Here is a 15,728-nt window from a genome sequence, read left to right on the forward strand (position 1 = left end):
TTTACAGCATTCTACGCATTCTTGTGCCATTTTAGCCTAGACATCCTTTAAAGAAATAAGAAAACGTGTATTAGTAAAACGAAAGGCAACATTATTTTATTTAGATCCCCGAAACAGCTGTCAATTGCTTCGACATAACGTTACTTCCGGGTTTCCTCGGTAAGAGGAATCACAAGAGGTGACGTATATGATAGGGCGTGGTTTCTGACGTAACGTTTTGACGTAGGCGGACTCTATTGGTATGGGCGTGGCTTGTGACGTCACACTTGGATGTGGGCCCCTGGATCTTTGTTCTGCAGTGAGGGGCTACTGGTTCAACCAACTGTCGAAGTTTGCCGAGGACTCAACAAGAACCGAATGAGCCGTGGCGAAGTTTGCCGAGGATTACCGAAGATTCCGATGCGTGAAATCTGCTTAAAAATATGCTTATGACTGTTAGTAATTTATATTTTATTAAAACCTACAAAAACCTTTCTGTCGAGTGAGGTAAATAACTTTTACTATAGTTTATTGTGCATGCATATTATATTTAAAGTTGCTTAAGCGAAATCAAGGAGTTTATAAGACTAGTTTACTCATTCTTTTTACTGAACATATCCGCGTTTGTGCATCAGTGTCTGTAATGTGTGCTGTAGGAAACTTTTAGGAATCCTTTCCAAGTTGTAGGCTGTCAATATTGGTCAGTCAGTCGTATCTGACACACAGGATCCGCGAATAAAACTGTAACCACAAACTCCATTAAATGGCAATAATCGGCAATGTGCTTTCACAATAACTTTATTTTTTTGAATGTTTCAATATGTGTTGACACAAATGACTTATTTTAATTTTTCATTGACACAACATAGCACCGAGTTGTTAGAAAAGAAATGTAGACATGTAAATCTCCAAAACTATTTTCAAGAAGGTATTTTCAAATTTGGTGATCTCCAGCTTGGCATTTTCATTTTTTTCCAAATGCGAAACGCAGCACTGCACAGGTCCGTTCACAGCCACCGTAGAGCCAATGTGTTCGCACGCGTCCGTCTCAAATCAACAATGGCGGCCTCCTTTAGCGTGTGTAGGTTACGTTTCAGGGCTTTTGGGTGGCTTGATAAATTTAGTCTTGGATTGGAAACTCAAACGCAAGTAAGATTCACTTCGACTACATCAGCAATCAAAGCCCAGACAGAGAACAAGACAGCGAAAGCCGGTAACATTGTTTTTCCGTAGAACTGTAGGCATGACATTTATGAAGTGACAGTAATGACAGCTGTAAAACGTGTTCATGTTTTCATCTGTCATTTTAAGTTAAAAATAAATACCAATTTGTCGTCTCACGGTGAAAATCGTGATGGAAATAACAGGTGCATAACATGTCCAATAACTCAATCCTCTTTCCTCTTGCTCCACTTTCGTTTTATTCACGAAAGCCAAGGAGAGTAAAACATTTCAAGCAATCCAAGAAGAGAGAAGAGAAGAAGCTGAAAGATCTGTTTTGATCAGCTGTCCGCCTAAGATCAACGAAAATAAGTTTTTAGATTACCTGTCTAAACATGGGACAATCAACAAACATTTCTTCTACAGTAGCTACGTAAGTGTTGCAAAACCATAAGTTATAGGAATAGGACACATTTAATATTTAGAAATCTTGTGATGCTTGATCACAAAGATCTGAAATTGATAGAAATGTTGTGCTTATAATGTGATAATGTGATTCTGTTTCTGTAGGGAGCATATGCAGTAGTTGAATTCTCCAGCAGAGAAAGCATTGCCTCATTGAAGGAGAGCACTAAAATACCAGATGTTGAACATGAAGCTGCAGTGCCTTTCAAATCTCGCCTGCTGTCATTAAAATGGCCAGGCAGTCAGTCGAGCAGTCATCTCATGCCCAAGTTCAAAGAGCAGTCCCCTCCATCCATCAGTGAAATCACCCAGCTGCTCTCGAAAAAGAACACCGTAAGTCCTCTCTGGAATGGGAAATGTGTTTAGCAGTTCCTTTTCATGTCTGCTGGTTGGAGCTTCAAATATGTATCATTTCTTCTACAGATAGATGAACAACTGCAATGTCTGACAGAGACCTTACAGCTCACAGAAGAGAACATCAGTCTGCGCTTCCTTGTTTGTTCTCTGCTTCGAGACATAGCTGGAGCATATTTCCCAGAATGCATTATCAGGCCTTTTGGCTCCTCTGTCAACAGCTTCGGCAAACTGGGCTGTGATGTTGACATGATTCTGGACCTTGATGGCATCTATGCAATAAGCCAGAAAAAGGTCAGTGCTGTGGACTACTTAAGTAGATTGAATCTAAATAGGGTAGTTTACACACAATTTTATCTTTTATTCATCTTCGTGTCATTGCAAACCTGAATGCCTTGGAACATGAAGATACTTATTGAATCTTATAGAATATTTGAATATTTGAAGAGTTCATTTGCAAAAACGGATAACTCCGTTTTTAACAATTTTCAAAAATCATGTTTTTTCATTGTGCATTCCAATTAATCTCAATCAAACTGCAGTTGGGTTATTTTGGTTAAGTAAAATAGCTAAAAAAAAATACAGCTAACTAACACAAAACAGAGTTATCTGTTTTTTTGCAAACAACACTTCATTTGTAATCAATCAGTTTTGATTTCTATTGTATGGACTAAAACCACTGAGACATTTATCAAAATACCTTCTGTTTTGTTCTGCAGAAGAAAGTCAGTCATGTAGTTTTGGAAATTAGGAATAAGTAGGAATTTTTGTAGTTTTAGTTTTGGAATCACAGAATATTCATCGCTGGGTGAACTGTCCTTTTAAGTACTCTATTAGTATGAAGAGTGAAAATCTAATTTGTTGTTTTTGCCTAGTTATTGATATGATTTTTAGTAGATATTTGAAATACAACTTTTATAGTACTTTTTTTCCCTCTGTTTTTGGAGGTTAATAGCTGTCATTGTATTAAATGCATTTAAAAAATATTGCAATTAAATTACTAAATACAATTTCAAAGTTCTTGTCAGTTCTTAAGGATTATGTCTACAATTAAAAATATGCATTACATTTCTACAATTAAGGTTAGAACAATAGCAGTGATATTTTTCAAGTTTATTGATTATGCAGTAATGTTTTAAACAGGGCTCTGGACTGTCTCTGGAGTACCAGGTGAAGAGTGGTGCATCAGAGCGGGCTGTGACCCAGAGTATCCTGTCAGTCATTGGGAAATGTGTAGACCAGTTCGGCCCTGGATGTGTGGGGGTCCAGAACATTCTCCAAGCTCGATGTCCTCTTGTCCGCTTTGCTCACCAACCCTCTGGCTTTCAGTGTGATCTCACTGCCAATAACAGGTAATGTCAGCTGAATGATGTATCACGCAATTAGCCATATTTAAACTGCATCTTGACATAAGACTTTGGAAGCTGAGAAGGTAAGCAATAGTTGATCTGCAAGTCCCTCAGAATGACATTTAAAGTACTGTTGTGTGGGCTTTAAGGGCTGCCAGTTTATTTTTCACTCTCATTTACACTTCCCCAAAACAAAGGTCACTCTTATGCTTCCTTTTAGAACGTGTCAAATTAATGCACAGAAAACTACTCAGCAGTAGGGACCCCTCATGTGGGTTAGAAAGGGGTATTCCCAGATGTGTACAGTGTACACTGTATGTGCATAATGAGAGAAACAGACGTTTATTTGCCCTTGATGTGTTTATGGTGGAGGATGTATGAACACAAAAGTAAAAATACTGGGGAACATGAAATGCATTTACTTAATATTATTAAAATTTGTTGTTGTTGTTTTTTTCCTAATTTGCGCATTTAGATAATTAAAAGCAAAATAGATTTGGTTTTCAATTCATTTGACAATTTCCTGGTATGCGATTGTTTCCTATTTACTTACTATATATATATTTATTTGAATTGCTTATTTTGATATGACTTGATCGTTAAAATATAATATGACAGTCATTTAAAGGTACTGTGCGCCCCTAGTGGCACCAGATAGAAATTCAAAAAAGTATTTCGTATTTTTTTTAAACTGGTTTTCCAAATATTCTTCAATTTTTTTTGATCAAACTGATAATCCCGTCCTAAACACAGGTACATGTTTTGTTTATTTTACGTTGTCATGTGTGCAGGGTGGCGATGAAGAGTTCAGAACTGCTGTTTCTGTACGGCCAGCTGGACCCTCGTGTTCGGCATCTGGTGTTCAGTGTGCGGTGCTGGGCTCGGGCTCATAGCATCACAAGCAGTATTCCAGGAGCATGGATCACCAACTTCTCTTTAACGGTCATGGTAGTGTTCTTTCTACAGCAGAGGAATCCTCCCATACTGCCCACACTGGACCGACTGAAGGAGCTGGCAGGTATACACAATTGTCCTTTACAGCCATGCTTTTCTGCAGTTTCTTGTCTATTGTACTATAATGTCATACAAAGGCAAAGGACAGTAACTACACATTTGGTCAAAACTGAGTTATGACAAACAGGATCTCTTAGATTATGTTCTGTCCTGTGACAGATGAGTTTAGCTCATATCAATATCATATCAAAGTGCAAAAATTAATATTGAAAGAAGAAATAAATGAATAAAAACAGAACTCACTTAAGAGCAATTTTTACTCTGCTCCAGTGTTGCTTTTAAAAATAAAGAGCACAACCATTTTCAAGAGTGATGATAATAATAAATGAATTTGAGTATCAAATCAACATATTAAAATGGTTTCTGAACAATCATGTGACTCTAAAACTGCTAGTAATGGCTGCTAAAAATTCAACTTTTCCTTCATGTAAATAAATTACATTCTAAAATATGTTAAAAGAGAAACCCAAACTCTTAGAATGATAATGTAGAAAGAGCCCATCATATAAATAAGTAATAAAACACCCTTTGCATGTCTAAATACATTTTCTATATGGCTTGGATTATTTGTTTTGAACTAACATTTAACTTTACAAGTCAAATTGCCCTTTTATAAAACCTTGTAAATTATTTTCCATAGCCTCATTACTCATAGCCGCGAGTCATTAATTTAAGCATTTTCTCCAAATGGCAGCTGTGAGTTAAAGCGTGTCAGATGTTTGGGAGTGATTTTCATCATTGGCTCAGCTAATAGTGATAGTGATCTCCAAATTAAGAAAATACTACTACAATTATTACAAATGCTATCACATTCCCATTTCATTTTTTTACACTACAGATATTCAGAAATAATAAACATAAATACCCTGCCTGCCTAATGTCCTGCAAAATAAGACTTTTGAATGGGATTCTGCTTTTTTTTTTCTGTTTAATTTGCAAAATGTATAAATGGTTTTTATGTGTTTGTGAGTGTGTGTAAAATACATGAGTCACTACTGTCTCCTCATCTGTGACTCCAGTAAAGTATAGTGGCTCAGGATACATCACACTGTATGTTTCTCCTCTGAGCTGGTTGTCTACACACACAATAGAGTTCTTGTCTGCCAGGGTCAAGGACAGTGATGCCACAATAGTGATACAGAATCCATTTCTATATGGAAGGCCACTTAAATTATATTTATGTTTTGTGTGTGTGCACTTTCCAGGGCCGTCAGATAAGTGTGTCATTGAGGGTAATGACTGCACGATTGTCAGTGACCTTAGCAAGATTAAACTGCAGCAGAACACAGACACATTAGGTGAGTGGAGCTCATGCATTGTTTTCATAATTTACACAAACTTAATGAAACATTCTACCTTTTCACCTTTGGGCAGATGGCTCGTTTCTGTAATGCTTTTATGCATTCCATTTTTACTGAGTGCCAATGACACTGCTGTTTATTTTTCAGTTGTTTTAATTTTTTCATCCACAGAGAAACTGTTGCAGGAATTCTTCGAGTTTTATGGCAATTTTCCCTTCAACAAGGCATCAATCAATATCAGGAAGGTGAGTCATCCACCAACAACACATGCATCCATGCGCAAACTCCCAGAGGACGCTGCTGACGTCTTTACAGACCCTCCATAAATGCCCACCAGAGGGCAGTGTATATAGTCAATTCAAAGAAAGTGTCTGGGTCTGCAGAGGACACAGATATGCAGTTGCACTTACAATCAAATTTATTCAACCCCCTTGACGTTCTGCTGCCGTAAATAAAAGACACAAACTTACAGTTTCCACACTAGATCCATGCAAACGAGAAGTTGAGAGTTCCATCGAGACAATGTCCAACAAACACAGTCCAGGTTCGTCCGTCCATTGTGTGAGGAGGACTCTCAACGGTTGACCAGCAATTTTTTGCTGCTGTGAGAGCAGCTAACAGTAAACATTTTTGTTGGACTGACCAGGTGAAGTCCCAAAAGTCAAAAAATGGCACGGAGTCAAACATATCTCAGTACCCAACAAATATAACAGATCCTGTGAGAGCTGAGACCAAAAAGATGAGAGAGAAGGGCACCCCCCCCCCCCCCCCCCCAAAAAAAAAACAATGCGAAAACGTGCCTAAAAATCCTTGCGAACAGAGATTACACTTAGATGACAGATTCATATTCAGAAAAAAAAAATACTTTGAGAGTGTGATTCCTTTGGTCCAGATCTATCTAGGATATGCGACATTACAGAATTCGTATCTGCATCTAATACAATTTCAAAATCTGAAAACTTCAAGAGATAGGTTGACAAAACAGAGAAAAAAGTAGGGTCAGGAGTACAAGGGGCATAAACTGAGAAATACAATATTCCTATTCTCCACTATTGTTTTTATATGTGTTATTCTACCATCTGTATCACAACCTTTATCTAAAATAGTCATATTTAAAGTCTTCCGCACCAATATTAGGACACCCTTGGTTTTAGTATCCGAAGATGAGTGAGATACCACTTCATAAAACTTATTACACCTGCGTATATCCTCCACTTTCAAATGGGATTCTTGAACTAACACTATATCAATCTTTCTTCTTCACAAAAAATCCAGAAAACCTGTACGTTTGTGAGGGCCATTTAGCCCATTAATATTACAACTCAGAATATTAAGGTCAGTCATAAGTATCGAACATAATTACGGCATAAGACAAAATACAAGTTTGAGAATAAAACCAGTTGACCATTAAACCACCCCCCACCCTTCCCATCAATATTCAAAAAATATATAAATACATTCCCATGAACTATGGCAGATCAAACCAAGAACAAACCTTGATCTGCCAGCACCCCTTAATATGGTCCGTGGCGTCAACAAAAACCTGCACATTACTGAAGCACCAACATTTGGCCCCATAGTCACATATTGACTAGATAGTATCTCTATTTAAAAAAAAATATATAATTAAATAAATATATAAATATAAAAAGGGAGAGAGAGAGAGAAGGAATACAACTAGAAACATAAATAAAATAACATCATAATCAGTAAGCGATACTGTATGCACAATGAAAGCTTCTAGTAACTATGAATTAAGAAGTGAACATTAAAGTGAACAGTGAAAGAGACCTAACCATTTAGAGCATCTCTTCTCCGATTAAACAGCAAATAACTAGCTGAAGTTGGAGCTGTTGATGGAGAGTTGGTGGATGAATGGGATCTGAGTAAAACTCTTGCTTCTTCTGGGGAGTGTAGCATTTTAGGTTCACCTTGATTGAGAATGACCTTCAGCGTTGCAGGATAAAGAAGAAAATTCTGGATGTCAGCTTCTCTCATTTCCTTCCTAATTGGCGCAAATGCAAATGCAAATGCACTTCTTTTTGTGGTGATTGGAGAAAAATCTAGAAAGAAAGACAGCGTTACTCCGTCAGATGTTTTCACCAGGGCATGAAGTCTGGCGGCCCGCAGAATGAGCTCCCTGTCCGTGTACCGCAGCAGTTTAAAGATGAAAACCCGTGGTTTAGCGCGATCGAAGGAGAGCCTTGTTTACACACGATGCGCTCACTCCACTTCAGTCTCTTTGCCCACCAGAGACGGGAGCCACGTCGATAGCAATCTTTTCAAAAAGTCCATAGGGTCGTCCTTTTCGGAACCTTCAGGCAATCCAACCAGATGCAGATTGCTGCGCCTATTGCGATCCTGTAAGTCCACAACCTGTTGCTCGAGCGCGGCAACGCGCCTGTTGTGATCTGCAACAACTTTTTGTTCTCTCATCTTCCCTGTAAGAAGATCTAGATTAGAGCATAGCGACTGAACAACTGACATGTGAGAAGCGAACTGGTTCCGCTTCGCCATCAACTCTGTTCTTAGAATGTCCTCAAAGTGTGTAACAGTGTTCGCCATCTTGCCCGTCATATCGCTCGCGGTTGGTAACTTGGATTTCTTCTTAATCGGAGAAGCCGATGGAAACAACTCCTGCTGTTTCCGATTGTATGCCATGAGTGAAATTATTATTAATGAATAAAACTTAAAATAAAACGAAAAAAAAAACTGCAAAAATGGCCAAACATACAGAGCTCTACTCAAGTGCGACTAGGTTCATGAGCACATCACGTGACTCCCCTGAAGTACAATATTAATTCATTTTGTAGAGAATCTTTTATTCTTTATAATCTCAAATAAACGTTGCTTCTAAGTGCTTTTGAGCTTCTGCTTACAGCAGCTCTTCACTGGAATCTTAACCCATACCTCATGTGAAAAAGGTTCCAGATCACTGATAATCTTTGGTTTTCATGTTGCCACTGCTTTCTTCAAATTCCTCCAAATATTTTAATGAGATTTAAATCTGAAGACTGAACAGGTCACTCAAGAACGTTCCACATCCGATCCCAAAACCAAGCTTCAGTTTATTTGGATGTTTGCTTTGGGATGGTTGCCCTGCTGGAAAGTCCAGTGATCATCAGCTTCAGTCTATTCATCAAAGGCATCACAGTCTTTGCCAAAATTACCTGATACTTCAAAGAATCCATGATATTCTTCATGCAGTCAAGTTTTCCATTTCCTGTAGCAGCAAAGCACCCCCAAAACAAGACTGGCACAACTGTATGTTTGAACATGGGGATGATGTTCTTCTGCTCATACGCCTTGCCTGCTTGCCAACATACCACTGATACATGGGTCCAAAAAGTTCAAGTTTGGTTACAACCATACATCCATTCTTCCAGAACTTCACAGTGAAGTGAAGTGACATACTGCTCTGCATTTAACCCATCCAACGTGCACACACACAGCAGTGAACACACACACACCGTGAACACACACCCGGAGCAGTGGGCAGCCATTTATGCTGCGGCACCCGGGGAGCAGTTGGGGGTTCGGTGCCTTGCTCAAGGGCACCTCAGTCGTGGTATTGAGGGTGGAGAGAGCGCTGGACATTCACTCCCCCCACCTACAATCCCTGCCGGCCCGAGACTCGAACCCGCAACCTTTGGATTACGAGTTTGACTCTCTAACCATTAGGCCACGACTTCCCCGGACCAAAGACTAAAGTCTCTGGGGCTTGAATAATTTTGATTGCAGTTGATTGTCTGAGACCACTTGAGAAAATTATTTTTAGTGTTTCTAATTTAAAGGGATATTTCACCCAAAAATGAAAATTCTGTCATTAATTACTCACCCTCATGTCATTCCAAACCTGATAAGACCTTCATTCATCTTCGGAACACAAATTAAGATATTTTTGATGAAATCCGAGAGCTTTCTGATCCTCCATAGAAAGCAACGCAACTACCATATTCAAGGCCCAGAAAGGTAGTTGAAACATTGTGAAAATAGTCCATAGGACATCAGTGGTTCACTCTCGTGAACTTGCATCGAAGACCAAAACAGAAGAGAGGAAACTGTTGAATAAAGTCATTAATTTTGTTTTCTTTGTGCACAAAAAGTATCCTCGTAGCTTCATAAAATTACGGTTGAACCACTCATGTCTCATGGAATATTTTGATGATGTCCTACTACCTTTCTGAGCCTTAAACGTGGTAGTTGCATTCAAGGTCTTACGGGTTTGGAGCGGCATGAGGGTGAGAAATTTGACACAATTTTAATTTTTTGTTGAAATATCCCTTTAATTTTTGTTCTTGTTGTTGTTGTTTTTGTACATTGAATATTAGCAGTATAACAAAATGAGTGAAGATGCTGATGCAGTTGATGTGTTAATACTGTGTGTTTAAGTGTCTGAGGGCATAAATATTCTGCTTTATATCTCTTTCACCAGGGAAAGGAGCAGACCAAACCGGAAACAACTGCTTTGTATATCCAGAATCCATTTGAAACCACTCTAAACATTAGCAAGAATGTTAATGCAACACAGCTAGAACGTTTCGTGGCACTTTGTCGAGAAAGTGCTTGGCTTCTCCAGCAGAAGGAAATTCTTAAGCAAAGTTCGGACTCACCATGGGGGTTCACCACACTTCTCCTTCCTTCAGTCACCTCAGGAGCAGGGGTGAAAAGTCGCAGGAAGAGAAAACTGGAACCAGCTAGTTCAAGAATAAAGAACCTCTTAGACTCTCTGAAGATTAAAGGTGGTGAAACTGTTGCAAAGAAGGGAAGTGCAAACACTAGAAGGTGATATGGTCAATAAACATGGGAAACATCTTCTGAAGAATGAATTTAAATGACCAACACGGCAAAAGAGTGGAACAAAAGTGAAGTTTCTGTAAGTCTTTTAAGAAAGGTTTAAAAAACTAAGCTCAGTTTCTGTTCTACTTTAGTATTTCACATAAAAGAGTAACGTTGTAGATTCCAATGTGACATAACAATGGACGAAGATGTCCACTGTGGTCTTGACTCCTAAAAATGGAGTTTAATGGTTGTGTTGATCTGATAACAACAATCATTACGGTTTCCAGAGAAGTGAAGTAGAACCTCTGAACACTAAACAGCTTGCATGGAAAAGTTGTGATTGTTCGATCACACACAAACTCCATCTTCTCTGAGTTGCCATACGATTACAATGGCCTAATGACTCTGCGTAAACAGTCACTGTCACGTCAATAATGTTTTATAAGATATTAAAACAAAGTAATGTTCAGACCATTACTGTTTGTTTCTTCTTGGGCTTCTTTATTTCCAATTTTTCCCATACTCCTTAAAAAAGTGTCTGAATGTTTCAAACTATGGAAGCCTGTTTCTGCCACAGAGTAAATAAATTAGTTTTATTTCTGAAAATGTATATATCAGAATTGTCGCTTAATTTCCTTAATTGGGACTTAATCTCCTAATAAACGTAACCTCAATGTGACTATCTCACAATAACAGCTTTATTTCTCCTGATTGGGGCATCATTTGCTCGTTATTGTGACTAAATCTCTCAATGAGACTTGACCTAACATGACCTAAAATCTCTTGTTTCGCACAGTTTCAACTTCATTTCTCCTAATTGTGATTTTATGTCTCATCGTGAAACTTTGTGACCTTATATCTCACAATTGTGACTTCATTTCATTGTTGCTCACAAAGAAGCTTGATGATATTCGACGTTACCTTATATATCACAATTGCGATTTCATTGAGACTATATCTCAATATAAGAATGGCTTTTATTATAAACTGGAAGGTAGTGTGAGAAGATGGATGGAACAAGACATGGGAAAGGTGAAGAACTACAGCACTTTGGAGGGGAGGGCAGGAAACAGTGAGTTGATTGGAAAAAGTAGTAGAGCTTTGGCAAATAGAGAGGAAATAAGTGTTTTGAGACCGGACGATTAGTAGCAAGAGAAGAAAACTATAATGGGAGAAGATGAAAGCGTGTAAAGTCTCCTGGGAGTGCTAGTTAGTTGTTTTAATGTTCATAATGGTTTTATCACTCAACTTGATGAGGTCAGAGGTCAAATAGTATAGTGGAATCAATTTCTCTTAACCTTACCCCTTTTACTGAGAGCCAGAGAACATCTTTGTCACCTTTAAACCATCTGAACTGAATTTGAACCTTAGTGGCTGTTTGAGAACGTGAGGAAGGTCATGGGAGTGATAGAGTAATAACACTCAATATCCTTATGCAATTTCACAGGTGAAATCCCACCCAGAGCTGCTTAGTGTGGATTTATCCGAACAGCTGAAAGACATTTGGGCTTTATGTGCTTATATCTGTGTGGCATTAGACTGTTTACAATTGTTTATCGGCTCACTCATCTCTCTCTTTATACCTCACAAGGGTTCTTACAGTCACAGTTTACAGCTCAGGACATGCAGAGCTGGTGATACTGTTTTTTATTGTATGTATTTTAATATAACAGTTTGTGGAGGTTAAAATGTGAGTAAAAATCTGACCTAAAGCTGACAACTACCTGAGGTTCGAGACTGGTTTCTATATTTGTATTACAATTCACTAAATTGTAACTGTTCACAGAATGTATGAAATAAGTGCATATAGAATAGACTTATTTAAAAAAAAAATTTTTTTTTACACGATAATTTATTAATTTAATGGCAAAGCTGAATTTTCAGCAACCATTACTCCAATCTGTAATGTCACATGATCCTTCAGAAATCAGTCTATGTTGATTTGGTATTCAAGAAAAAAATCTTATCAATATTGAAAAGAGGTATTATTATAAATTGTATTATTAATATTCTTACATTTTAACACATTTTTTTCCAATGTAAAGGTCTTTACTGACACTTATGAATTTAATGCATCCTTGCTGAATAAAAGTATTAATTTCTTCCAAAACAAAAATCTTACCAGCCCCAAACTTTTGAGCGGTAGTGTGTGTGTTTACAACCAGGTCTATTCATTTGAAATATAACCACATATAAACCATTGTTTTGATTCGGCCAGGCGGGAGCTCAACCTCCCGTGTGTTTGTTCGGCCTCTGAGGCAGCAGACGGGTTGAGGCTTCCGCTGGGTGTAATACTCGTCAGGTTACGCTACAATTTTTGTTCTTCACCCTGCTGCCAAATTAAACAAACCCCTTCAAATATGATGATTATTTCCTGAAATGATGATTGTTATGACCCCTGCTCCAATGGAGAAGTGTTTTAGTCATATTCTCCAACTGTTCTCTCTACTACCCGTAGAGTTTGGTTTTGAGTATCTACAAAATATATGCTTGCTTTCTTTCTCTCACTCCCTCTGCTTATTCTTGGCTGTAGGTTTTTCTCCTGAGCCTGAAAGAATTTCGGAAAGGTGGCTTGAGGGTTTGAAAAACACTGGGGGGATTTGCAGGAAAAACAACATGAAATGAAAATGGTCTTGGCTTTGCCGCCTTCGTGGAATTTCAGTCAAAACCCGTGCTATTTACAACCCCTTCAGAGGATTTTGCTGGTTAGGTGCAATTTACCATTTTAAAGCCTTGGGTATTTTAAAAATGCTCAAGGTGTTATTTTACACCTTTACAGGCAGTGATTAGTGTGGCGTTAAAATATTTGACAGTTGTATGATACTTTAATATGTCCATAGCTGATATGCATAAATTATTTGTCCGACTATAATCACATGATTTCAATTTCTCATGTGATATCATTCACACCCAGGCATAATCTAACTTCCTTTTCAAGTCCATTGTCCAAAGTGTGCAATAGTCCTTGTGCAATAGTCCAACTCCATTGCTTGTGCTTGTGCCAATCATTTGCCATGTAGTACCAAAACACATTGAGCGTCTTTCCCTCTGTCCTCTCTCAATCTTTCCTGTCAGTGAAGGGTCACAGTCTCTAAATCTGTTCTTTGCCTTTCCTCCTGCCGTTTATTTTTCCCAAAGCAACTTGTGGATCAAGAGAATCTGAGAAAGCTTCTCGCAGTTCTTTTCCCTAGCCAGCCAGTAGAATTAGCTCAGTAAACTGGTGGAAAGTACTGCCCTGTTGTTGTTGTTTTAGCAAGCTCAGGCGCGCACACCCACACACACACACACACACTGAAGTTCAGTTATCAGAATGGGCCTCTGTGTGCACCCACAATTCCCATTGTTTTAGTTCTCTACCTCAGCAAGGCTTAATTGAGCCTGGCACCAAAAGTCGACCTCAGTGGAACGATAGAGCTATGCCAGTCGATGGCATTTCTCTCTCTTTCTCTCTTGTCTGCTGTTCTGGTGCCGACAGCCTGTCTGCAATACAGGCAGTACTAACACAATATGAGTGTCTGGAAAGGCCTCTATTTAATAGGTCTGTCTCTGTTTAAAACTTCAGTCAGTTTACAGTTACTAATAATGGGTGAAAACAGCTTACTGGACTTTGCGTCTGAGTCTTTCCAGCTTTAAAAGGGATCAGAGTTTGGGTTTCTTATTTGCATTGTTCATACTCTCCCCAAGGTTGCATTTATTTTTAATATTGTGAAATGTTTTCTGTTTTAGTATATTTTATAATGTAATTTATTCATGTCAAGGCAAAGCAAAGTTTTTAGTAGCTATTAATCCAGTGATCAGTGTCACATGATTCTTCAGAAATCATTTTAATATGAAGATTTGGTGCCCAAAGCATTTCTTATGTTTCACAAACGAAAATGGTTGTGCTGGAAACCGTGATACAATTTTTTTTTTCAGGATTTTATATGATTTCATATGGCTTTTTATTGAATTTTCATTTATTGAATTTTTTTATGATTTATTTTCCATTTTTTATATATTATTTTATAGGATTTTATGATTTTATAGGATTATATTGGATTTAATATAATCTTTATTTATTTTTATATTATAATAATTGGAATTATATTATATTACAGTTTTTATAGGGGTTTTATTTTTATGTCATGTCACTTTCTGGTCTCTCATATCTTTGTTTTATCCACAAGTTTTTGGCTTTCACCTTTAGAGACTTTGCATATGTGACCGTTTATGTGCTTCCTGCACAAAGGGGAAAAACAACTTTGCTTTGAGAATCCCATATGCACTTTTTCTCATGCTTTTCACGTGTGCTGTAATGATTTTGTTTTGTTTCTCTTTTGATGCAATTAATGCTCACTGAAATTAAACAACTAAATAGTCAATTTATTGAGGTCAGGATTTCTCCCCTGCCACCACAGTTGGCACACTTTTTCTCCATGGTTGTACGCAGCTGCAACTCAGAGGTTTTGGGGCTTGACTGTGCAGGGTGAGTAACAGACGAGAGATTATGCTGAGTTCAGAGTTAGTGCTAGATCCAGTGTGCCGGCCTGACTGTATCGTTGGCCACTTGTTGAGAGGTGTCTTCAAGGGGAAATTGGGAAATGGAAGTTGTTTTATTATTCAGCCCTGAGACTATTTGTATTTAGTCACTTGTGAGATTTTGTCACTGCATGTGTGTCTTATTACACCATGAAAACTAGAACCACATGCATGAAATTGATTACATAGGCATTTGATTGCTATCGGTTTGTGTAAATTATAATTTTATTCCCTCTCCCTTCTCTTTCCCAAACACTCTGGGGCATCAGCATGAGCCTTTCCATGAATATTGGGTTCCATCAGTGGTGAATCCATAGGTAATGACATCCATTCCTGGAACTATCAACTCTATGATCTGTCTCTGCTAAAACTATTAGAGAGAAGCAGCAGCTCTCATATTTCATTACTGAAAAACACAACAGTAGGATCCTATTCCACTTTTCATCTTTCAAACATCTTCACCTCACACTTGGAGAATTATAGGGACATTTTCCTCCCACTTTCCTCGTCCTACAATTCCTCTTTAGGTGTTTGAGTTTATGTGGGTAGTCGTTTGTGTCTAGCAAGGGATTATCTGCCTTAAAATCATTTTAATGCATTAATAGGAGCAGAGTTGACAGTAATCTTTATAATTAATCATTTAATTTATGAATTAAATTATTTTTGCTATGAATCCAAGAACGTTTCTCTGTGTTAGTGGCACAGTTTTTGTAGTTAAAGCACATCCTGCCATACAGCTGGAGCAGGAGTGGCACTGTGTGCTATAGTAAATCAACTGATGTCAGTTTGAAATTAAATTTCAGTC

The 15,728-nt window shown here is 38.0% G+C and overlaps 1 protein-coding gene across 1 annotated transcript; it reads left to right on the forward strand.

Moving 5' to 3' along the window:
- The first annotated feature begins 994 nt into the window (after window positions 1-994).
- mtpap (mitochondrial poly(A) polymerase) lies at window positions 995-12,128 on the forward strand. Its single transcript, XM_079398544.1, has 9 exons — window positions 995-1,192; window positions 1,413-1,573; window positions 1,711-1,938; window positions 2,029-2,253; window positions 3,103-3,311; window positions 4,100-4,326; window positions 5,528-5,620; window positions 5,795-5,868; window positions 10,059-12,128. Exons 1-9 carry the CDS (start codon window positions 1,039-1,041, stop codon window positions 10,410-10,412), a joined length of 1,725 nt encoding a protein of 574 aa, XP_079254670.1. The 5' UTR covers window positions 995-1,038; the 3' UTR covers window positions 10,413-12,128.
- Window positions 12,129-15,728: the final 3,600 nt, after the last annotated feature.

This window comes from Barbus barbus (assembly GCF_936440315.1).
Source record: "Barbus barbus genome assembly, chromosome: 38".
Taxonomy (NCBI): Eukaryota; Metazoa; Chordata; class Actinopteri; order Cypriniformes; family Cyprinidae; genus Barbus; species Barbus barbus.